This window comes from Brachyistius frenatus, unplaced genomic scaffold (assembly GCF_029030835.1).
Source record: "Brachyistius frenatus isolate BFR_SWC_R1_liver_20210118 unplaced genomic scaffold, ASM2903083v1 Contig_286, whole genome shotgun sequence".
In the NCBI taxonomy this organism is placed as follows: Eukaryota; Metazoa; Chordata; class Actinopteri; family Embiotocidae; genus Brachyistius; species Brachyistius frenatus.
In genome coordinates this window covers 81,843-108,055 of record NW_027210885.1, presented here as the reverse complement: position 1 = coordinate 108,055, position 26,213 = coordinate 81,843, and the positions used below count along the sequence as shown (strand labels likewise).

General features: G+C 41.2%; 1 protein-coding gene across 1 annotated transcript in view; it reads left to right on the top strand.

Annotated features, from left to right (window-relative positions):
• Window positions 1–2,830: 2,830 nt before the first annotated feature.
• The window catches only part of LOC138635044 (ryanodine receptor 3-like), a gene marked incomplete at its 3' end in the record, with an annotated part of 103,603 nt that continues 80,220 nt past the window's right edge, over window positions 2,831–26,213 (top strand). The window contains exons 1-2 of the mRNA XM_069722352.1: window positions 2,831–2,950; window positions 20,366–20,485. Coding sequence (XP_069578453.1) covers window positions 2,903–2,950; window positions 20,366–20,485 — 168 coding nt within the window. The remainder of the gene's footprint in view (window positions 2,951–20,365; window positions 20,486–26,213) is intronic.

Below are 26,213 nucleotides of genomic sequence, written 5' to 3'. Positions count from 1 at the left end.
TTTTGCTGAAACCTCTACAAAGATGAAAAAAGTAAACGTTACATGGAACAACTAGAAAAGCTTCCACTTTCTTTTGTATTTTTTGAATACATAATTAACATTTGAATATGTCACATAGATGGAAATAAAATACATATTATTTACTGCTCACTTACTTGTAGTAAACTGTAGCATCCCTCCTCACTGTAGCTGATCACTCTGTTGAACTTCCAGCAACGCTCAGGTGACAGAAGTGAAGCCCCGCCCACTGCATTAACACACAGGCTTTAGCCAATCACGGATGCCAGCTGGAAATATGAAGGACTCCCTTTGGCTCATCAGTTCAAGCTCAGGACCACTAATCCCCTGAGGGCTGACAGGTACTGAGGGGAGCACATTAACAAACAGACGGTAGGCTCGGGGAGGATTTGGATTTATCATTGTAATCTGCTTGACTTCAATCTATTTCCAAATAAATACATAATGTGCATCGCTAGGGTTTGCAATTGTGTTCCTATTAAGACATATTATTGCAATATTTCAGGGTTAAGAGCTGCTTTTAGTGTCTTTAACAGTGTGACAGTCAGTTATGCTCCACAGAAGTGCACATGTCTGTGATCAGGGGTGGAAAAAGTCATCAGATTTTTAAATTAAGTCAAATTAACAATAACACAACTCCAAAAAACTATTTATACGTAAAAATACAAAGTAAAAGTACTCATTATGCAGCAGAATGGGTATTCATATTTGTGTTGGGATTTTGAATCTATTACGTAACATTTTATATTGTATTGTTTGTAAATTCCTAATTGTTCAGTTACATTTCATCGCTCAGTAAACTCATGAGAAATAATGTTCCTCCTGGTGAGTTACTGCTGCGTGTTCTTCCCTACGGGACTGGGTATGTGCAGTATAATCTCTATTAGCCAGGATCGTGTAAATCACATCTGCCCTGCAGCAGTCCACTTACTATGTAGGTCAGCTGCGCCCCATGCTGTGCACTGGTCAGTGCACGCACCGGGCTAATCTCACCGTTGGCCGGCTGTCTGCGATGGATTACAGACGTTTACAGAAAATAAACAGCTGTTAGCGTCACTGAAACCAAAACAATGACAGCTTTTCAGATACAGATAAGAAGATGGATGATTACAAATTAGGTTACTCAAAAAAAAGACAACGGAGTCAAATGTAACTTATGCAGAATATTATAATGACAATATGAGGCGATTTAAATCTCCCGACATGTTATAATATTTCATCGATGTATACCACATTAACTAAAATAAATCCACAGCATGTTAACTCTTCAGATCTGGTCGTAGGTTTAAGCAGACACGATCATCCTCGTTTTTGAATAATAATTGACTGTCACAGATGATTTTGGAGCTAAAAAAGTAAAGGAAAACAAAAAAAACAACGGCAAATCAAATTCAAAGCACAACACATTCGCTGAGGAACAAAGAAAGAACAATAACTTTGATCAATGAAGATCAGCATGCTGCAGCAAACAAAGGGAGAGACTCAGCAGGGCGTGATCCAGGCCTCTTATTGGTTCAGGTGTTCCAGATGGGTAGAGGCAAAGTCCCCCCCCCCCCCCCCACCATCCCATGCCATGTGCACAGTTTCACTGGGTGTTCACCACGTGACCACTAGATGTCAGTCATGTCTCAGCAGCAAACATGATGTAGAACCTATTTTTCTTGTGTCTCCTGATCAGCGAATAAATCCACGATTCTCACCTGACTCATGTTTTAGAAACTTGTCTAGAAACCCAATTAAAACAATACAAATACAATTCAAGTTAGATGTTTGTTTGGTTGTGGAGATTCTTTGGAACCATGAGCAACTATTCTTCATTTTCAGAAATCATTCATTTGTTTTTCTGTTCTGTTTAAAATCTGCTCTGCATCAAGCCATTTCCTTTATATATACCTTTTTACAATACTGATATTATGCCTTTTCAATTGTAAACTGTAATTATCTCAGCAAATATGCTTATAATCTTTATTAAGTCATTTCGAAGAAGAAACTGCATTCGGTATCTCATGAGGATCCTTTGAAAATCTTGTTTAAATCAAGTGAGTCAGTGAGGACATCCACGCTTAAGTTATTTTTCCGAATACTAAACTATATTGATGCAACTGGCCACTTGTGGAATGACAGATTCATACTTTTCTAATGAAATTAAATCATGTATTTGTGACTGGATTTTTTTTTTTTTTATTTTTTTTTAAGAATCTCGGTTCATTAGTCAGTAGATAAATCAGCAAGCATGTAAGTAACTGCAGGGTAAGATATGCAATAAAGCAAGTCGAGACCAAATTGTGATTTGAAAGTATAATCCCTGTCTGCAATTAAAACAATTAAACTACAATCACACCTGCCTGCAGACTTTGTGCACCGGTGTTTAATGTGCGAGCTGGGCTTGCACTGTGGCTGCACACGGGGACATTCATAACTTTACATTCAGCCCCACAGCTGCCAGCCAGGACCAGCATGCGTCACTGTCAGACAGGGACTCGTTAAACTGCCGAATCAATTGGCAAACGGAGGGTTGATTCGCCGAAAACATTTTGAAAAGTATTTGAGCACCATCACCCATCGGCACCCATCAGCTGCCAGCGGCATCACCGGGAGTCTCGTCCCCTGATGCCCCGGCTCTGTCCGCCCGCTGGTCCGCACTGCTGTTGCTGCTGCTGGCGTCAGGGAAGGAAGGAGGGAGGAGGGGGGGTAGGGGTAGAAGGAGAGGGAGGGGAGGCGTAGAAAGGGTGGACGGGGGAGGGGGAGGAGGGGGGCTCGGCCGGGCTGCCCTATATGGTTGTGGATGAGCACTATGCTAATATCGGCTTGAGAGGCACAGCAATCGCGTTTCTGCCGGCAGTCAGTGGTGGCTTCCAGAGTCTGAGCAGGCTCCTTCACAGCCATGGCTGAGGGTGGAGAAGGGGAAGATGAGATCCAGTTCTTGAGAACTGTAAGTAAAGAGAATTTCCTTCGGCTCGGCCATAGCGGGCGCTTCAGTTTCGCCAATTAACTCGTTCATGTGCAGCCGGATCGCCCATCCAAGTTGAATCATTGTGGAAGTTTCTGTTTTAAAAAAAAAAAAAAAAAAAGCATTGTCAGGAGTTAATTGTGCTTTTGCGCCTGTACGGTTGATGACTGTGGAAGTTGCCGCAGGTTGCACGCTGCACCCCGCGGCCACGGCGCACCTGTCGACGGGACTCTAGATGTGGGGAATCTCAATGACTCCCGTCTGCAGGTGCAAGGGCAAAAATGTCTGAACGCTATCTTGACATTTCATCCAACATACACCCCTCTCTCATTTGACCCCTTCATCGCTGTCTGATCTGTCTCTTTCTCTGAGGAAAGCCTCGTGCGTAAACATGTATTTAAAAAAAAAAAAAAAAAATTTTTTTTAACCCAATCATCCACTGCTGCTTTTTTTTTTTTTCTTCTGCTTTTCATGGGTGTATTTTTCTCCCCGGGGAGAAGAAGACTTTCACTAAATTGTTGCTCACCCGCAAGCCACACTCTGCGATTACTATTTTAGTTTGTTTGACGCAGGTTGCTTACGGGGTCCCTGCTCTGGGTGGGTGTGCAAAGCAGCTATCCTTGTAAATGATATGACAGCTTGTATGTTGGTGTGGTGGGAATATATCTCTCGCGGTGGCCTCCCTCATGAAACTTTGTGGTGTTTCATGAAGAGCAGTAAGACTCTGGCTACATGTAGAGCAGGGATGGCTACCTGGTTTATATCACCTACTTCTTGATAGGACTTTTATTTTTGTCCTTAGAAAACATGTGTGGATTTTGTTGATTTCAAATTGTGAATGTGTACCTTTTGGTTTGACTTGTTGATTTAATTGGCATACATTTCTAGTGATATTAAAAGCCTAAAACTATTTCTTGGACCTTAATCAGAACAGATTTATATAAACACAACTTTTGTCAATAGTTTGATTTCCTGGAATTTGTTGGTATGTCAATGGTGCTGTCGAAATGAGAAATTTAGTGCGATTTATTAAAGATTACTTTTACTTATTAACATAACAATACTGTTGTGATTTAGAAATGCGGATTTACTGTGCAATATTTAGTTTATTATTTCTTGGAACTTGCATGAGTTGTGTAAATCATCCCAGTTAACATCAAGTCTGCAATATTTTTCATCAAAGTTGTAGAGCTGTTATGAATTATTCAACATTTTAAGCTCATTAAGACAATAAAATATTTACAAAAACTGTCAACAAACACCTGTTAACTGTGAAAGACTACATAACTCAAGCAACTTTCACGCATGTGCCAATAGAGTTAAAAGGAAACCAATGGCTGCCTGGAACTGTAAATAAATACCCTGGAAATAACAGCAGGAGTACTCGCATCAGATTAGTATCACACTTCCATAATGTCAGAGGGCTTATTGGAGACTAAGTGGTCAAAATTGTTGCAGCAGTAGCCAATATATTCTGACTTTTAGTCACAATAGTACTATAGAGTCACACCCTATAAATTCCTACAAGCAGTGATGTTACTTGGTCGAATCTCTTATTAGACCCACATCTTTCAAACTCCCCACAGCCAAACATGACGTCCTCCAGAGGTTTAGATTATTCAGATGTTTTCAGAGGCTATAATGCTTTTCTCATAACCTTTATTTTGTAGAATTTGGGTAAAGTTTTAAAGGAACTTAAACGTGCCAACACAGCATGATCTTTTAAGTGTCACCCTCTTCCCATTGACGCCCATTCATAGCTCAGAGATGTTGAAACATGCGTTTATTGTTAATCCTCCGCTGAAGGCCAGGCTGGTTGTCAGGGGCAGGCGGCACCCTGCGTCTCACAGCTCCTACTATTTGTGATGCCAGTGATATGCTGACCCATGTGCCTCTCAGATTCTACTGTCACTGTGGCATCCTGGTTATCTGATGACAACAGCGGTTTGGAGAGGGGGGCTTCCCCCTGAGGCTCACCGAGCCTTGTTATCAAACCTCTGTGGTGAGAGAAACGTGCCCTCGCAGGAAGCCCTGAAATAAGAGTGCTAATTGAAACACACTGCGTTACAAAGTGTTGAACATATAGGAATAAGCCTGTGTACAAGTGGTGTGGCTTATTGTGGAGCCAGAAGTCAACATTGCTTAATTGGTTTTGTCAGCAACTGCAGATATGGTGCTGCCTTTGTTTGGGTTTCAGAAGGAAGATAGTTCAGCATAAATTGTGGTGGAGTTTGCGTCTGAAAATTGAAGAGGAAGAATTCGACATGGTCAAAAGTGCAAAGTATCCGGCTACTGGATTTAGTCCTGCCAGGTGGTGGTAGAGGTCCGGACATTGTGGTTCAGTTCCAGCGTGGACGCTCTTCGCTGTTGATGTGTAACGTTGGCAAAGCTGGCAGCGACGAGTGCTTCTCTGTCAAAGGTGAAGACAGCAGTCCCTTCTGTGACTTTATATTCCCACACTAAAGCTCGCTCTTTTGTCTGACACGGGACAATAGCTCGCACATTAATGAATGGCTAAAAAAACAACAACTCACAATACATCGCAGGTATGTGATTAGGAAAGAGTTCTCTTGGACAGCTCATTTAATTTGGAATAAAGCTGACAGTAATGATGTGGTGTAGTCGGTTCCTGGAGCTTGTTTGGTGTCACACTCCAGTGCTCATGAACAAAGAGCAACAAAATAGTATTTATTGTGGTGCCAAGCTGCTGAAAATGATCAGCGTTGAGATTTGGCTTGTACTTCGCAGGAAGCTGGAGATGCAAACAACATTGTTTTGGCTTTAATTTTGTATTTTCTTCCTACTGGGAGCTGCGTTATAAGAACACTGGGTGGTAATTGAAGTGCCATCAGAAAATAATGTGCAGTCACCTGATTTATTTGCTGTATTGGTACTCATTAATTGTGCAACTATGTTAAACAGTGCCGTTACAAAAAAAAAAAAAAAAAAAGCAGAAATATAAACTTCCTGCTTTAATTATGTAATTCTGGAGTGCATTTTTTTTTTGTCCAGACATTGTCAAATCATAGCAACTGCACCAAGGCATGCTAGTGTCTCTCAAACTTTGTATTTCTGCACATGTTGCAGTAGCATGCATTGGGCATGTGATTTTTAACCATAAAAAACCCCCAATAATCCACCGAAAAAGAAACAGAATAGATTAAAGGGCATGTTTATCTCTTGTAATATGAGCAGCAAATGTTCGCTTGTCCGGCTTATTAACGGCCTACTCGCACTATTAACCGAGCATTGCTTCCCAGGCTGAATGTTAGCATATCATCTGCTGAGTATATCAGTCTGTTGGGTTCCAGCGTACGTTTAAAAAAAGCCTCTTCACAACCAGCACGTCTACTGTATCTCAAAGGATTTGTGCTATCAGATTTTGGGCTAATGTTAATGGCTCTGCCTTCTGGAGTGTTGATTCAATAGTGATACCAGAGATGGTGTTAATAAACCAAACACACCCAGACAAACATTTCAAGTAAAAACATAGGCTTCTGTTTTAAAATGAGACATAGTTTAGGATGAAAGAAAAGTCTGAGCTGATATTTTTCTACCCAAGAAAAAAGGCTGTTTCTTTATTAAATGGATCAACAGGTGATTTGGTGAAGTTTTGCTTTGGACGTGCATCTTTATCCTCCATCTTTTACCACAACCGTGCATATAGTCGTCAGAGTGCGCTCGACATACAGTGGGTACGGAAAGTATTCAGACCCCTTTAAATTTTTCACTCTTTGTTTCATTGCAGCCATTTGCTAAAATCAAAAAAGTTCATTTTATTTCTCATTAATGTACACTCAGCACCCCATCTTGACAGAAAAAAACAGAAATGTAGAAATGTGTGCAAATTTATTAAAAAAGAAAAACTGAAATATCACATGGTCATAAGTATTCAGACCCTTTGCTGTGACACTCATATTTAACTCACATGCTGTCCATTTCTTCTGATCCTCCTTGAGATGGTTCTACTCCTTCACTGGAGTCCAGCTGTGTTTAATTAAACTGATTGGACTTGATTAGGAAAGGCACACACCTGTCTATATAAGACCTTACAGCTCACAGTGCATGTCAGAGCAAATGAGAATCATGAGGTCGAAGGAACTGTCCAAGGAGCTCAGAGACAGAATTGTGGCAAGGCACAGATCTGGCCAAGGTTACAAAATAATTTCTGCAGCACTCAAGGATCCTAAGAGCACAGTGGCCTCCATAATCCTTAAATGGAAGAAGTTTGGGACGACCAGAACTCTTCCTAGACCTGGCCGTCCAGCCAAACTGAGCAATCGTGGGAGAAGAGCCTTGGTGAGAGAGGTAAAGAAGAACCCAAAGATCACTGTGGCGGAGCTCCAGAGATGCAGTAGGGAGATGGGAGAAAGTTCCACAAAGTCAACTATCACTGCAGCCCTCCACCAGTCGGGGCTTTATGGCAGAGTGGCCCGACGGAAGCCTCTCCTCAGTGCAAGACATATGAAAGCCCGCATAGAGTTTGCCAAAAAACACATGAAGGACTCCCAGACTATGAGAAATAAGATTCTCTGGTCTGATGAGACCAAGATTGAACTTTTTGGCGTTAATTCTAAGCGGTATGTGTGGAGAAAACCAGGCACTGCTCATCACCTGCCCAATACAATCCCAACAGTGAAACATGGTGGTGGCAGCATCATGCTATGGGGGTGTTTTTCAGCTGCAGGGACAGGACGACTGGTTGCAATTGAAGGAAAGATGAATGCGGCCAAGTACAGAGATATCCTGGAAGAAAACCTCTTCCAGAGTGCTCTGGACCTCAGACTGGGCCGAAGGTTCACCTTCCAACAAGACAATGACCCTAAGCACACAGCTAAAATAACAAAGGAGTGGCTTCGGAACAACTCTGTGACCATTCTTGACTGGCCCAGCCAGAGCCCTGACCTAAACCCAATTGAGCATCTCTGGAGAGACCTGAAAATGGCTGTCCACCAACGTTCACCATCCAACCTGACGGAACTGGAGAGGATCTGCAAGGAAGAATGGCAGAGGATCCCCAAATCCAGGTGTGAAAAGCTTGTTGCATCATTCCCAAGAAGACTCATGGCTGTACGAGCTCAAAAGGGTGCTTCTACTCAATACTGAGCAAAGGGTCTGAATACTTATGACCATGTGATATTTCAGTTTTTCTTTTTTAATAAATTTACACAAATTTCTACATTTCTGGTTTTTTTCTGTCAAGATGGGGTGCTGAGTGTACATTAATGAGAAATAAAATGAACTTTTTTGATTTTAGCAAATGACTGCAATGAAACAAAGAGTGAAAAATTTAAAGTGGTCTGAATAGTTTCCGTACCCACTGTAAGTTCAACCACTTCATGGAGCCACCGTTAGATTAATTAGCCAGAGACAGTTGTCATTGGTTAGAAATGAGCCTGCTGTTGTTTACATGTGTCTGAAATCAATGATCCATTGTTTTTTTTTAAATTAACCATGAATTTTGACAGGTACATTTTCCGCCATTACCGTCGTAAACCGCACGTGTCAAGTGAAAACGGAAAGCCTGACAGGTGTATCTACTGTTTTTAGTCGGCTGCAGTCAATCCAAGCTTTTATTTTCGAGATAGTGTATTTGTACCCGACAACAGAATTTTTTGTTTTTGTAATCTTTTGTTGTACTGTACAGGTGAGCTGCTGTTGCACTTTTTTTTTTTCTTTAAAAACAAAAACAAAAAACCAAGGTGATCGAGTCTAGCAGCTCCTCGGGGCTTATTTGGAGTTTATGTTGTTCTGGAAGCCCTCTGCATACCAAGGCGAGGACTCGGGGGGTTTAAATTTAGCCTTTTTAAAGATGATGCTTCCACAGCACATACAGCTCTGCTCCCCTGGCACCAAACCGCAGCACGGACAGGCAGTGCTTCAGCCGGGGCAGCACAAGACCAGCGACACTTTAACACCATTTTTATAGGGATAAAGTAGCATTTAGAAATCAAATGCTTAAAACCACACGGTAATATACAGCATGCGCTGAAGCTTAATTTGTCAAAGTAATGGGCAGTGTCACCAGGGTTTCAGATGGGGTGCAGTTTGGTAGATTTTAAAACAGAGGTGTGAACCTTGAATACGTTTTGATGAGTTTATTACTCGTGCTTTCAAAGGTGGCTTTTTTTTTTTTTTTCATCAAATGTCCATTTTGTCCCGCGTCTAAATAGCGAGAGAAGATTTAAGTTACTGCTAGCTGCGCATTTTTAGGGATGATGAAATTAATAGCTGGCTATTATTATTACATACGGTGCCACTAAAATGTATTCCTACAACTTTAGAGGTTTTGACGTCATATTGTTTTACAGCATTGAATCAAAGTAGATTTAATGGGGAATTTGTGCTACTGTAGACTAGAAAAAGATTATTTAATATCAAAGTAAAAGCAGCTTTTTGCAAATTCAGTGAAAGTTAAGAGGAGTAAAAGCAAATTTCCCTCAGTCAAACCTAACCTATTTACACCAGCTGAACACACAAGAAATGTAATGTCATTTTGAGGGATTATTTCCGAGAGGTGGTTTGCATTTGTTTCTGCAGGTCTCAAGTGATTGACAGTAAACAGACAGTAATGAAATTCAACACCGAATGGAAACTGGAAACTGATCCGAACTAAAATGGAGGATAACAAACCCAAACATTTTGGTTTAGCTTTTCATCCTGGCAGTATATGACTCGTCCTCTGAAAGCTGTTAAACAGTTTTACATCAGCGGATGTGAGGAGAAGACGTTGCTGTGTAAGTTATAGTATAGTTGAATAAACCTAACACACAATCCGGAGTATTGGGAAGTAGGAGCTATAAACTCCTGTTTCCTCTTGAGTCACTGGATCACGAGTCCAGGACGCAGCCTTCACTGTATCGCACTAGTCGCTGCTAGATATGGAGCGTTGTTTTAACGGCCGCAGGTGAACCTCCCTCGGCTTGATAAGAATTGAATGGGAAGGATTTCCTCTGTATTGATTGACCGGGCTGTGATGGCAGAGCAACAGTTTAGCTTCCTGGCAACTGCCGGCTCTCTCCAGTCATCATCGCTGAAGGACGACGAGGCCGCTGCCATCAACGTCGTTTACACAACCTTGACGTCACAGTGGCAGGACCCCAACGCCACTAAATCTCCTGCATGCTTTTTAATTTGTACATTTAGAAGTGAGGGGTTTGACTGAGGTGACCCTGTTTGGTTGAATGATAGATTAATTTAAGAATACAAGGTGATCTAAGCTCATTTGGTGGTGCATTAGCATACAAATGTCTACATTATTCATTGCTCTTGTGTTTGGTAAGGAGAGGGAAGCCTTATCTTTGCGTTACTCCGTCTTCAGCTGTGAAACTGGTGTTGAACAGCTTATGTAAGACCCGTAAAACATGAAGTAGGAAGGACGAGGCTCTCGTCAGAGCGAGGCCTTTAGGGCAGCCGTCACCTGCAGACCTGCAGTTCATTCCCAAAATGCTGCATATCAGCATGAAGGAACTCCTTAATTATAAAACGGTGTACTATCTGTCTGTAAATTTGAAGGTATCTCGTATGGTTTTGTATTTCCTGCTTCAACTATTATTTTTCCTTGACCGTAGCTGTGGCCCTTTTCTGCTGTCTCACAAATCATAAAAATGCAACTGATTTAATTTGCAAACACGACACAATCACAATCAATACCTACGTTTACATTGTTGGCTCTGAATGCACTTACACCGCAATATAATTTCACACTGCGTGCATTAAGTTTTATTTCCTAGCCAATAACACAAATACATGTAACTCATGTTTTGCACATATTGATTAGTTTCAGCGGGAAAGATTGTGCAGTAAGTTGCTGTGGAGGTCCAGGCAGAGTTAGACAATCCCAGCAGCAGCAGCGTGTGGACTCTCAACCCAAATAATTACCTTCATTACTCAACAGAAGACAGAAAAAGGTGTAGCCGGCGAGCTTCCTAGCATTTTAAGTGTCCCCGAGGTCACTCGGTTCGTTTTCATTTAAGACCAGCACGGTTCAGTTTAACGTCGGGTCTTTGTCCATAACGGTTTCTCCTTTCGAAACCAGTTAGCATAATTTGTAGCCTTTATGAATCCACCTTTAAGGCACTGACAACTTTATTTTTTCTGTCAGCTTCTTATTTGCTGGCAGTAATGAGTTCCGACATAAAGCGACTATTTTATGCTGAGGTTTGAACAGTTCCGGTTGTTTTGCAGGAGACATTTTTGTACTTTCTTGTTTGTGTTTTTCTTGTTGGTCTGCAGTGGGCGGGGCTTTATGTGATGTCACTTTAGTGCACCAATCAGATCTAAGAACGTTTTAGTTTTACACAATAAATAAATTCTTCCTAAATTTATTTCTTAATAATGTTTGAGTTTCTTATTTTGTCATGAAAATGAAAACAATTAAAGTCAACAATGTTTGGCCAATTAAAGGTGCCGTATTTTTTACATTCAGATTTCCATTTCTTATTTGACTCTTAAGCGGGTCTTTGAGCTATATAAATACTGTGAAAGTGTCAAAATGTTCAGTCCACAGAGAAATGCAATGCTTCTGTAAGTTTGTGATGTCACAAGCTCACACTAATACACACTCCGTTGCGGAGATAGAAAACTACAAGAGCAAAGAAAACCTGTTATTGATCTGGGCATGTGTCACTCAGAAAAGATTCAGCCAATCAAAAGGGTCATTGGTATCAATGCACCTTAAAGACATAGAAACCACCGACATCATCGTCTTTTTAAGTTCATATGGCAAACTTGATAGCAAACAGTTATTCACACATCCTGCAGTTGCAGATAAACGTTATCCCTCATATGGAGTCATGTTTCTGTCTATCTGGTGAATTTAAGTGAATTATTCACTGTCCTTTTGGTTCTGTTTTTGGTCTCTTCCTCTTTTTCTTTTCTTTTTTTTTTTTTTATTGAAATAGCAGCGTGGTGAAGCCAAAAGTGACATTATGAGAGCAAACAGCTAAACAATGAGCTTTAAGTCACCTCAGAGCCAAGCAGAGCTGCAGATTCAGGTGACATCACCACATACGACTCCTCTCAAAATGACAAATAGTTTGCTCGTAGTCATTTGACACATTGTTATTATGACATGTTTTATTAGGGGCTTGAAATGTACAGCATGCAGATAAGCATTTTTTTTTTTTCCAAAGACGCGTTGTTTTATCGTCCCTGAAAAACTCCCTGATGCAGACTGGTGCTAAGTGCCTTGCTCAAAGGCACCTTGCAGTAATAATGAAGGAGGAACAAGCACTTTTTCATTATTATCGCAAATAAATAATCAATTGTTTGAATTGCTGATCCCATTTTAATTATTTTCTGTCATGATGGGGATTTAAGGATTTTTCACTGAGAAACATGATTCTTTTTTTTTTTGTCATTTTCCTAATAAATCACTCATCTTCAGTTTTTCCAGTAAGACAGGCCGTTCTATTTGCCGTGTGCATCCGGCCGTGGCAGCTGCAGTCTCGAGATGACATCTTGTTGCTGGATGGATCTGGAAACCATTTCCAGCCCTTGTTTGGAGGGAGGTTTACCTTGTCACCGGCCGCCTCTGATGTATTGCAGAACACTTAAAGGCTCATGCAATTTATCTCGTGTCACGTTTTCTATTGACCCGCAGCGATTCAGTCTGTCTCGGGAGGGAAAACTCGACCCCCGTGAAAATCTATTGAAACGGGATCAGATTGCGGTCTTCTGAGGCTTTTGTATCACGAGAGCTAAAATCTTTTTGAGTTTGCATCAAATCTGACACACAAAGCACCGCCGGCATTGAAGGGTGAAGCGGCTGTTGGCCCGGGTCGGGAGCTGAGAACTTCAGAGTGAGAAAAGAAGACTTGAAGTCAGCTTCAGGTAAACGTCTTTACTTCATCCGATCTCCGCACTTCTCTTCTCAGACGCAACCACACAGACCCCTCCCCACCCCGTCGCACCCCGCTACATCTCGCCTGTGTCTGCTCTGTCTCATCAGACAGGATGATGGATTTTAGAGACGCTCCTGCTTCATCCCTCAGCCAGAGGAGCCCTCCGCACACATTTCTCCGCACTTCTGCTGAGGTGGACACTTCGGCCCCGCATGCATGGGGACGGGGGGGGGGCTCTATTATTTGAAGCTACTTTAAAGCAACACGCATTCAAACTAAGCCAAGAAAAATCCAGTTTGTTATGAGAACACCATATAAATCTTGGGAGTCTGTGATCCATGGCGGTGCACCGTGGAGCAAAACTCGCCCGACTGCAGAATTTTATTTCATTTTTTTTTTTTTTAATATAGAGCTCAGATGTGTGGTGCATTATTCATTTTGACCAATGACGTTACATCAGATATACACACACACACACACACACACACACACACACACACACACACACACACACACACACACACACAATATACGCTCATATGTCTGAACATGAAACATGACAGTTGCTGCATAATATTAAATGCATCCTTGGTGACAAAACTGCGTGTAGCTCCTGAAGTCTTAAGAGATTATTTAGTCTTTGAAGATTTTATTTAGTTTTAAATCACCAATATATCTTTGATTCTCTGAGGCTGGCTGTGTGACAGCTTTGATCATCTGCAGAGAGTTCAAAACCACCTTCGTGATCCATTTTTGGAGGGTCAAGATATTTCCGAAAACTCTTAATGCAGTAATTATAGATGAGAACAAAGCAAAAATAACTGGATAAACATGATGTGAGTCCTTAATTATTTTCTACAAAGTCCAACTCATTAATAATGTTTTCATAGAAAAGCTGAAGACAAAATCTGAGGGCATAACTTTTGTCAACTACTTGCCCTGTGCTTCCAGTTTATGTCGCGTAATAAAGTTTTCCAATTCTAATCTTCTTTCACGGGACGCACATCTGTTGTCTGTTCCTCGTGTACAGACAGAGATGGGAAAGAAGAAAACTGCCATGTTTTCTGCTCCAGCTACTTCAAATAGTTCTTAGAAGAAAACTGAATTAAAGACTGAATTCAAAGCTGTAAACTCTGTAAAAGATTCTGTTACTGATTGTTTTTAGCTCATTTTACCTTTCTTAATACTGATAACTTTCTCTGCTCTTTGGGCCTTTATACAATACTGTCCTTCTTTTATTTCTCGGCCTGGTGTTGTATTGCTATTCCTGAAACCTCCTGCCATGCTGGCCAAGAATCTTTGAAAAAAAAAAAAAAAAGGTTGCTGTCTGTACCTGTAATTAACGTTAAAACAAAACCTGCAGAGTTGACAGATGTCTTTTTTAATGGGCAAGTAAAAGTGAAACCAGTACTTAAATCAAACCCAGCTGAGTTCAGGACCTGCCACAACTTATCAAGAGGAGTGAATTTAGAGGAGCGATCCAGCAGGAGTCCCCGATCAGACCACAAAGGGTGACCGGACAACGACAAGAGGGCAGCAGCAGGAAGTGACAACAAGAGCAAAGCGCTGAAGTTATGGAGAGGGTGACAGCAAAGTCTGAAACCTGAAAAGTCTCTTTTGTGTTGAGGAAAAAAACCAAACCACATTATACATTGCTTTTGTTAATATGAAAAGTTACTAAATACATAACTTGCACCGATTGCTTCGAATCCTGACATTTCCGGCCGAGGCAGCAGATTCTGCACTGTAGCTTCATTTTGTTTGTGCGCTGAAGCTGAATGCGTTTTGTGAATAAAGAGACGTGGATCAACATCTAAATCTAATTAATCATAACATCACATTTATCAGTTATGACAGGAAGCGGTCTAGCTTTTGTTGTTGACTCGGTGTAACTGCTACCGCGGCTTAAACCCAGACTATGATGAATTATTATTGCACAGGGCAGCAATGTGGAAGTTTAAACTTTAGAAATGAAAGGACAAAATCTCTGTCTCCTACTTTTACCACCTCTTCATTTCTCGGTTTCATTTTTCTCTGATCTGAGTGCAATCTAACGGCAAATTTAATCTGGATGAATAACTTCTGGTAACATGTTTTAATGACAAAATTCAAATATGGCCAGCGTCCCCGTCATTAATCTTGATAAAACTAATCTTGCATTTTATAAACTCGCCATGTATGTCATTTGTAAAATGTTAACCTGAGAGTTAACTGTAACTGAGACAGAGATGTAGTGGAGTAAAAGTCCAACATTCCCCTCTGAAGTAAACCAAGTAGCATAAATAGAAATACTCATGTAAATTGTACACAAATATGGTTCTTGAGTAAATAAGTTACTTCTCACCATTTTTTTTTAACGTTGCAGACTTTTGCAGAAAGATATGGGGCCATTGATTCAGAGTTTTCCTGTCAGCAGATGATGTGGATCAGTGTTCATCAAAGTTTAATGCGTGTTTGGGAGCCAAGGTGGGAACTATTCTAACAGCTCGGTAGATCTGAAGAGTCTTTTGTGTTTTATTCTGGGAGCTGGGAGTTGCTGGACCGTTAAGGTAATCTAAGATTGTTTTGTAACTTAATATTTGAATCAAACAGGCTTAAATGTATTATTTATTCTGTAATTTCTACTATATTTATAAAGACTGTTGCATCTTTGTGTTTGTATGCAACCACTGCAGCTGACAGTATTGAATAGCTGGAGTTAGTATCAGTCAAACAACAGCAGCAGGCTGAGACCAGACACGTCATCCGTTTTCTCTTTAACCAGAAATACTGAGAGTCCATAGAGCTCGGGTCATTAGCTCATTTCTACCTTCAGGGCATCTTGACTTTTGAAATATGTCTGTGAAGCTGCAGTGAAAATTTCCAACTCCTAAAATATCAGTTTCTCAGTCCTCGTCTCGGCTTGCTGCATATGTTGTTTTATTTTTTTGTACTGTTGCTGAACTTTGTCATGGTCTCCTTTCTTCCTTTAATCATTTTTCTCTCACTATTTCCTGAGGCTCGACAAGGTTTTAAAAATTGAACATGAGGTTGGAACTTTATGAACACTAACTTTATTATTTATAGTCGGGTGCTCGTGGTTGACGGATCACTCATGAATGCAAATCATTTTAAGCTCTGATCGTTTCCATCAGGGGTTCAAAGAAAGAAAGTTGAGATCACGATCCATGGACACAACATCTTTCTTTCTCTTTCTTATCAGAAAATACCGCCTGAATCTCCTTTCAGCAAACAGATCTCCGATAGACACCAAAATCAGCCCTTATCAAGCTTGTCAGGCTGTAGTTCTCACACATCTACACTCTATCTTCTTCGCTCTTCGTGGTGTTAGCTAAGCTCCTCTAAAAACACGTAGCTCAACCTGCACTTAGCACCCCGCCTGACATTTATGAGAAACACGACTCCTGAGCAGTCACAGCATTTTAGACCGACTGCACACCGAGACCGTGTGAACGAGCAGGCAAATGTGCTGGGATTTTCTCGATTCCCTTTATTTCCCAACCCTCTCTTGAAAAATGTTTCCCCCCCCCCCCTCGCTCTCTCCTCCCAAAGCCTGCCTGTTTTGATCTCCACTGAGCATGTGCAAAGCATGTGCGTCAAAATAGCAGCGCTGAGGGATTAAACAGATTCACCTTTTCTCAAGTTCACATTGGTGGCAGCGCCGGGTGAGTTGTGGGAGTTTATTTGGCATGCTGGAGCATCGGGAGTTCTCGGGTTTCTGTTGGTGGCTGCATCAGGCCGCACGCAGGCAAACGCGCGCACACACACACACACACACACACACACACACACACACACACACACACACACACACACACCTGTCGCTGTCAGTTGAGTCACACACAGACCGGCTGCTCCGGAGGAAGACGAAAAGAGGCGAGTGGGAAATGCTGAGGGTCTGGGAAAGAGAATCGGTGCATCCAACAGTAGTAGTGGTGGTCGGTGAAGGAAGTCTCTGACCAGAGTGACAAACTCTTAATTTTGGTTTGTTAAAAGTGGAGAAATGTTTGGGCGGGTGGCGTCGGGTTGGGAGCAGGCAGGGTCAAGTTCCCGCTCGACACTTGGAAGCTGGGTGAAGCAGCCACCCAACCCTCGCTCGCCTCCTCCTGCTGCAGGCCACGGCCCTATACATAGTAATGATGCTGCTCTTTAGCTGTCTAGCAGATGGTCGCGCCGCTGCGGCCGGGATCACTTTGCCTCAGATTCACCGGATTCTCTGGCTCTGAATCAAGTCAGGAGTGCAGAGACAGACAGAAACTGTCTTAAGAAAGCTTCTCCGCGGTGGCCACACATGGCCCTTTCATTAGATTTTGAGATTTGATCACAGCGATTGGATTTTTATGAGAAAATGCTGCTGTGTGTCCACTCATGACATTAAACCCTCCCGTACAGTGTTTCCTGTGGTTATATTTATTTAAACCTGCATTGGCGCTATCATCCATTCTGCTCTTCCTCCTGTTGCCTCACCCTCATCAGATGACCGGATGGCATCTAATCTGTGAAGCTTTCTGATCTCAGTGCAACTCTGTTCACTTCTGTCTCTGAAGCTGCTCAATCGGAGTGAGAATAATATATATATATATATTTGTGCATCTGAGCCTTTCAGTGTGGTCGTCCACTTTGACTGAACTGTTGCTTTAGAGGGTTTTTCAGAGCCTGGCTCCGCCCACCTATCGCTCACAGGTTTCAGTTTTGAATTGCAGTCTGGAAACCCTGTTGGCATGAAGGTTCGGCTCGGCCGCTCTGAAGGGCAGACCAATCAGTAACAAGTGGTAATCATGGCTCAGTGCGATGACGTTAAAGTCAAGCATTTTGTTTTGAAATCTTGTTCCAACATCGGTGACAGTAGCTAGCTGAAGTGATACCAACAGCTGTGGCAATGCGATCGAATGTTAAGGAACTACAAGAGCAATGCCTACAAATTTAAGAAAAAGTATGCAAATGGTCATCTACCCACGTGGCAGTACACTTTTCTACACTGGGGGAGGGTTTCTTGCGGTGTTTACGGCTTGGTGAGTTTTGGTGGACAACATATATATAACATAGTGATCAGTACCGACTGGTTAAAGTCTCCTGCAACACTTTAATGGGTCTAAACATTAACGTCGACCACTTGCAGATTCTTTTTCCTTCTCTTTCGCGCGACAGGAGGTGAAGTTGTGCCAGAAATGATTGGTTAAAGGCTCAGGCATTGGTTTAAAAATTATCCCAAAAGTCGACGCCCATTTGGATGCAACAACTGTAAACAATCCTCAGTGGAGCCTGACCAGACCCATAAATTAGGAGGAGAATGTAAGTCTGGCAATGCCAGATAAATAAACACGTAAATATAGTGTGTTGGTAAGGGTGCGAGGCCCCGCTAAGGCCACCAGAATCCCAAACAGCTTAAAAGAAAGAGGTGTATATATTCGATCTTAAAGAGGTGGCAAGTCTTTGGTCATCCTGCGGCCGTGTTGAGTTTCTGTATCTCTGACCTGAAACAACAAGCTGTGTTTTCTCCATCACACGAGTATACCAGGAAAGCTCGAGTGATTCTGAGCCAGTGCCGATGCTTTCTGCTAACAGTAATCCTCCCTGAAACCCACAGTCGGGTCAGGGGGTGTTTAAAATGCTGCTGGTGTGGACTGCTGTGCCAGCCCTCCCCCCCCCCCCTCCCACCACCACCATGACATTTAACTTGACTGTGCTTCACTTTTAACACTGGAAGATGGATTTTTACTGACCAAAACACAGCCTCGAAACAAGAACTTTGGCTTTCAGTCTCAAATCAGCGGCTGTGTAGTCGTGCCTCTTTGTGCCTCGATATAAGATGAGTTAGTTTATTCATTTATTTCAGTTTTTTTCCTCTTTAGACATAAGATATGATCGCTGAAACATGCTGCAGCTGGAAGCCAGATGATAATTTTTTGCCTGCTGCCATTTAAGATCAATTATTAATTTATGTTGCATGCAAATAAAAGATTCAAGACCTCAATATCACAGATTTGTATACCCTGCTAGTTTTTAAGCTATGAAATGCCGTCCTATTCATACAATATGTTTTAAGTAAAGTGAAGCACTATTTATGCCACAAAATGTCTGTTTTTTTGTTTGTTTTTTTTTTTAATTTTTTTAGGAATGATGTTATATTATGTCCAAAATGTAGAATTCTATCAAATACAGCAAAACTTGCCCGAAAGAAATGTCCCCATGGGGACAATAAAGTGTATCGTAGCATTGCGTGTCGTAGATCTGGACTAGTTCCAATATTCACCTAATTCTTAGCATAAAAATTCACACAAACAATGTTGAGGAAAAGTCTGACATTTCGGAAAATAGGTTGATTTGCTTTGAGTTGGATGACGAGTTCAGTTCAGTTCATTTCCTCTTCTTTCCAGCCTTTCGGCAAAGCAAAGCCAACCAGCTGTGGTTTTGTATTTAGATACAAGGGTGGTATCGATCTTTTCATATAACTCCAAACGTATTCCTAAAATGTTGTACTTTTCATCGAATGCAGCTCAGTTGTTTTATCCTGGTGGGTGTTACTGTTGTGGGAGAACACAGTCCAGTCATTTGTGAACACCTCCCACGTGTAGAAACCAGAAAGAGGCTTTGGGTCCGTTTGAACTTTTTAGCTGAAAGAACATGACAGTCTGTCATAACACGCTTTTTCTCTTGTTTCCAATCCATTTCCATTCATCCGGCAGTGTGAAATTACTGACTGGAAACAATTTACTCCTACATTGTTGGATATGCTAAATTGAACCGAATGCTTTCTAATGCAGAAAAACGTCTGACAGCGTAATGGGATATATAGTCAAAAACCTTCTTAAATCCTTTTCTTCTCGGCTTTTTACTTTCTAATCACACAAACTTTCCTCGTTTGGGGTCCAATGTGCCGTTTTTGTCTGAAATATTGTCCGGGTCTGTTATCTCGCCTCCTGAGTCTGTGGGTGCTCCACAGCCTGTGTCTGAATCTATTGAATTAATACTGCTGTGAAAGAGGTGGGAGCCAGAACCATGGCAACCATCAGCTCAGATTAGTGTGGGACGCGAGCTGGCAGGAGACATCACACACACGCTACACACCCACATATATATACACACGCACACACGCACACGCACAAACAAATCAATATCTGTGCCAAACAGAGCCCGACCCTCTCCGCCCTGACAGATACAGATGTTCAGTTATTGGTTGCACTGATTGAATCGAGGTCTTCCTCTACTCCCACAGAGATACCACAGTGTGCGTAACAGGTTTAGAAATGATATGACTCAGAGCCACATGCCCTCAATGCTATTGATTGATGTGGTTTTCCTGCTTTTCTTTTCTACTGCTGAATTGAACAGTCGTAGAAAATAAATAAATATTGGGTATCAGATCAAAATGCTGCTTCTATATCTGGTAATTTTGAGGCTCGACAAACTCGAAGGGTTTTATCTTTTATGTCTGAAATCTAAGTTTCACAGGAGTTTAATTGGGTTTCCAGGTCGGAGAGGCGTCTTGTTTATTTTGATTGGGTCGCTTTTACAACATATTTGGCTTTAACGCTCGTCTCTCCTCCGGCAGGATGACGAGGTGGTGCTGCAGAGTGCGGCCAGCATCCAGAAGGAGCATCGCAAGTTCTGCCTGGCCGCCGAGGGACTCGGAAACCGCCTGTGTTACCTGGAATCCACGTCTGAAGCTAAGGTGAGGAGGGCACGCAGCTTTGTTTTCATCTGCATTTCAAAGCTGCTATAAATCTCCTGGAGAAAATGGGAAAACAGTGGCAGGTTTGCATTAAACATGCAGCCAGAACTAGACGTTGCTTCTCAAAAGTAGTGCTGGCGACTTTTTAAATTTTTTTTTATATCCTTCAATTTCATTTTTTGTATTGTTACCATCTTTTCTTTTTTGCCTGTTGTAACCCCACGGCCCCATTAGGTGAATTTCCAAACCTCTTCTTCGACAGTCACAGTATACGCAACTATCGTTATTTCTTTCTCAATTAATCATCAATATTTAAGTCTATTTGCTCAGGTTTGCATTTATACACTCAAAGAGGTAAAAAATTTGACATGTCAACCAATAAAACATTTCTTTTACCCCAATATTTCAACTGTTAACTATTTCAACCATTTATTCTTATTTTTCGCTATTTCGATTATTTTCTTTTAACCACCAATTTAACCATTTAGCGTTTAGCAAACTATATTGTTTACTTTCAGCTATCACAACAATCTATTGTATCATTTGGCAACAGCTATCTATCACTTCTAGTTTACTTCAAACATGAGACCTTATGCAGTTCAACTGTTTATATCTTACTTGTAGTCATTTGAACCATTTATCCTTATTTTTGCTAAGTATTTAAATTATGATCTAACTATTTCAACCATGTTTCCATTACTTTGTTTAGCATTTACTTTTAGCCATCTGGGCTAGCTATCCTTACATTTAGGTAACTAGTCCAGTTTTCAGTTTCAACCAATTACCCTTATTAGCTATAAGTTAACCATTTACCAGTTGCCATTTCCACCATTTATGTTCATTTTTAGCTAACACAAACTATTCCAACCTTTCTTTTAACTTCTTATCATTTTTTAGCAACACATTTTATGGCAACCACAGAAATACCCCATGTTTACAGAAGGAAGCTGGTTTCTTGATGACGTGACAGAGTTATAGTTTACGAGACTAAATATTCAGCGTAGACGCATCCAACCTGTTGAAATGTACCAGATATAAATGTTCTGGCATGACGAGACATCTCGTCGTCTCATTCGTCGTTTAATCCCGATAAGCAATAGATGGGTTTCCTTAATCAGGAGGACGATGTTAATTCTGATGAAGTGTGACAACACAATCAGTTGGCGTCGTATTAGTTTCTGTTTTTCTATCATGTTCGTGTCGCCTCTCAAACAATGAATTACATCTCCCACTAATTTGAACCCTTCAACAATTGAAATGGGATCTGAAAAAAAAAAAAAAAGATTTCTCCTGTGTAGCTTAATAGATGCACCAAATAATATTGCATCCAAATATGTCTTCAGGTTTGTTCTTGGCATCTCTCGTACTGACAGCATGTAAATCACTGAGACCCATTTGTTTATCCTGTCTTTTCTCTCCAACTGCTGCTGTTCAGATGAGCGCTCCTGGCAAATATGGGATGAATTAGAAAAAGTGAAGATTCTGTACAGACCCCGAGGTGCAGCTAACTACAGCTAATTAGATTAAAAAAAAAAAAAATCTTAAAATGGGCGTGTTGGTGAGCGCACCATCACTGCAGTGATCCAGGTTCAGTTACTTCCAGCTTGGCTTGACAGCGTTTACGGGGTCAGTTTGGGGCGTTGCACTTGTTTCTGCTCTGGTGCATCTCAGCGGTTCGTCCTGACAAAAAACAACAAGTCTGATATTTACGGAACAGGATTTTGACCACTTTTTGTTGGTTTGTTGTCAGAGGAGTGATTTATTATTATTCTTTTTTTTTATTTTTTATTATTATTGACACTGAATGGCGTTGTAGCAATGCGGCTGAGCTGTCAGCAGTCTGTTACGCAACTCGCTAATCTTTTTGACAAAAAGAAAACGTACAAGACAAGACACGATGAAATGAAGCAGATCGTGTTAGCTCCGGAGAATGTGCTGCTTAATAGCTTTGTAATTGCTGTGTATCATTGTGTGCATCATTAGTCACAAGATTTTTTTTCAGTGCGAGCATGTTTCCTGCCAGTCAGTCAGTACTCCACTTCACACGTACTTCACATGTCGGAGTGATAATCTCAAGATCACGATTTGTGAAACTCTCCAACAGGGTTCGGATTATTTTATGAGCTGCGCGCATGAAGCCGGGCTGGATTTTTTTTTTTTTTTATCGGGCCAATGAGTAATACGACTTTAAGTAAATTTGGGGACAGGTTTGTGCTCACTCACCTGGAACAGTCGTCGAGCTGGAGGGCATCACCTGCAGAGCTCCGGGCAGACCGCCTCAAACGCCTCTCACCTTGGTATCGGTGACAATGCTTCGGGCCTCCTCGGGTGTGAAATGCGGCCGAGCATCGAGGCTGGCGGCTGTTGTTTTTGGCACGAGGGGAGTTGCTGTCATCTGCGAGCCGATCTCAGGTGTTGACACCTCGTTTCGCAGACTCTTAATGAAGCCGGACCGCCTGCCGCAGCCGGTGGACAGAAAAAAAAGGGCAAAGTGAAACACTGGGTCCGATTTAAAGAGGAGTTCTTATAGTGTTTAACATGTACTGTTTGTGTTATTATATAACATATGATATCTTTCCATGGCACATTGTCAGCTTCCATTGTTGTTGAACGATCTCTAATTCTTGTGAATTAACTTCTGCACGACACATAATAGAAACCACTTACTGACTCTGATGATTCTGCAACTGAGATCAGATTCGATCTTTGAATATCTTCCTGCAAAAGTATGAAAATCTTTCAAGGAAAAATTGAAGAATTGAGATGTTCCCATTGGAGTTACAGACTGATAACTGACATTTGTTCATTGATTAAATTAGCCCATGCCCTTCTTATCATTACTGCTTTTATCTAATGCATAGTTTTGATCACTTCTGTTGAAGGTTTTAATTGTGCTAAAGGATAGAGGTGACGATATTAAACATTCTTCCTGTTAATAATCCCATAAAACTCGTTAAACTCTGAACGGGATCCAGCTTCCCCAAAGCCCATTTGGTCCCTTTGAAGAAATAGATCCATAAAATTATTTATGAATACACACTTATTAAAAAAGGCTAAATAGTTCCATATAAAGTTTGTAGAGACGTTAATCCAACCGGACTAAATGGTGATTTCGTTGGAGACCATTTTAAATCATGGAATTATACACACTTGGTCCTTTAGTGTGTATTTTCTGCAGCAGGACGGTTGACTCAAAATAAACTGCAGTGTGTTCATTGTAATAAAGGTGTTGTGCACTGGTGTCGCTCTCTGATGTCTTTTTAATATCCTTTAGACATCAATAATCTGTTTTGTAGAGGAGGAAGATATATGCGAATTTTGCTACATAGACTTTTTTAAAAGGATCACTTTACTGTCGGCCTTTTTATGAGATTTTTTTGACAATAGGAACAAAAATTTTTGAATATCATTAGCTTTTTCCTTTATCAGCAGATGGCCTTGAGAAGATGGAGTAAGTCATTTCATTTCCTTTTATTTGATTTCTTCTAAATAGCTTGCATATGACATTATATTCCAGACTGTCAAATAAGTCAGTTAGATCTCCTGAAGGATTATTTTACCCCTTTCATTGCACTCAATCAGGCTCCCTGTAGAGCGCGAAGGAATTTGACTTTCTAAAAGGTGACCGCGACCACACCACGGAGAGAGAGAGAGAAAAAGAGACAGTCTCTTCTCCACCCAGACGAGGCAGAACTTTCAGTGTGTCTGCCCAACCCGGGAAGAAGTATGATAATTGGAAAATTGGCGGTGAATAATTCATAAGAGGTGTAAGGTTTGCAGCAGGTTGCGAGTTATCGCCGAAGAAGGTCGGATGACACCACAGGTGTAGCTGCATCTTGTCATGTTGGCTCCTCTTGAGGGTGAAAAATAAATATTAAAGTAACCTTTATCTCATATTTTGTGGTGTGATAACTGGATTTTAGGGGCTGCTGGCCTATTATATAAGTCTTTTCTATTATTTTCCTCAGCTTTTGTATCACTGGCAGCATCTTATCTAAATGGAATTAAATGATGAGTATCTGAGCGAACGGGGCTGTTGGTTACAGTGAACTGGATGCGCGCACACACACACACACACACACACACACACACACACACACACACACACACACACACACACACACACACACACACACACACTCTGTGAGGGGTTGGAGGTTCCTTTGCATTTTTTTGTTGAGTTACAGAGCAGCTCCATCGCCATTATCACCCAGCAGCCCTCCCCTCTGCTCACATTTCTTTCTTCACTCCGGAGGTCAAAGGTCAGCCGGTTGTGTTCCCGCTCGTCCACATCTCTGCTGGGGAAAAACATGGACTGTGATGCATGTTACGCTGAGCCGGCTGTTGTTATGAAATGATATGATACGTTATGAAACACTGTTACGTATGTATTGAATAACATGAGGATGTATATGAACTGATGAAGGCGTGGGAGTTACTGGCCGACGGCTAATTTGTCCGTTTACGTGTTGTTGTTTACACAAAATGTCAGCAGTGCAATATTAATCAACACTGCCACCTAGCATATCACATTAATTTTTCATACTTTGACAAATAAATACAAGGTCTGCCTCTGTGCTGCATTCGAGCTGCAGGTATTTTACAAACATGGTTTAGCCTCAAACACACATTTTAATTGTTCAGCATCGTCTCTTTGCATTGGCTCTGAACAGCTGTCTTGATTTGGGGATTTTTTTTTCTTTTTAAAACCATCACATCTACCCCCCTTCTTGCGGACAGTTGTTGATCACTGAATAATGTATAATCATCTGCTATTACTGAATTTATTGAAGCACAGCCGATGGGGCTTTCACTCTGAAAGCCAAATCTGATGCCGACTTCCGCGGAAAGCCAAACAACCCCGCGTCTGGAGGAATGAAGGCCTTTAGCCAAACTAATTATGGGTCACTGTAGCTGCAGGCTGCACACCTTGTGACAGCTCTCCTCATATAATCCCCAGCCTCTCGTTAGCGGCACACCGGGACGGCGAAGAAGCCGGAAGTTATCGGTATTATTTATGAGCACCATTCGTCCCTGAGCAGTTTAATCATTTCAGTTGGTCTCTTGTGTCCCGTTCAGGGCCTGCGGTTAATCTAGTGACCAACTATTGCAGCAGAAAGTTTAGTAAATGTTTAGCAAGTTAGATTAAATATTCTCCAAATATATTTGTGTACATGTGCTTGAATAAATAAACATTGTTTCACAGTACTGCATTTCCCTGTTATCAAGTTAATTTAGTTAAATTTCCCCAAGATGCATAAAGATAGATGCTGACAAACGTCTCCTGGGACAGTCGATGTCGAACTTTTCTGACCAAACCAGATTCTCCAAGTCCTGCTTCCAATATTTCTTCATGGACTAAAATTCAGTTAACAATGAAAACTAACATCATGATGCGTCTGTTTAAAAATCAAAGAATAGAAAAAAGTTCCCTCAACATCACAATAGACCTCCCCAAAACAAATCAATCATATTTATCTCAGCTGTCTGTGTGTCGCTGATAAAATCTTTTTATTAGTTTATTTATGATGTCCTATAGAAGAAGAACCTGCGTAATGGTACAAAGGCACCAAACTGAAATTTGAGGCGAAAATCCACAGTCAGCTGGTATGTTTATAGATTTTATGTATATATTTATATATATGATTAAAATTTAAATATCTTCTGAATATATTGCCTCCAGTTTTGAGCTACTTTAGACTGACAGTGTCATTTGTATTTAGGTCAC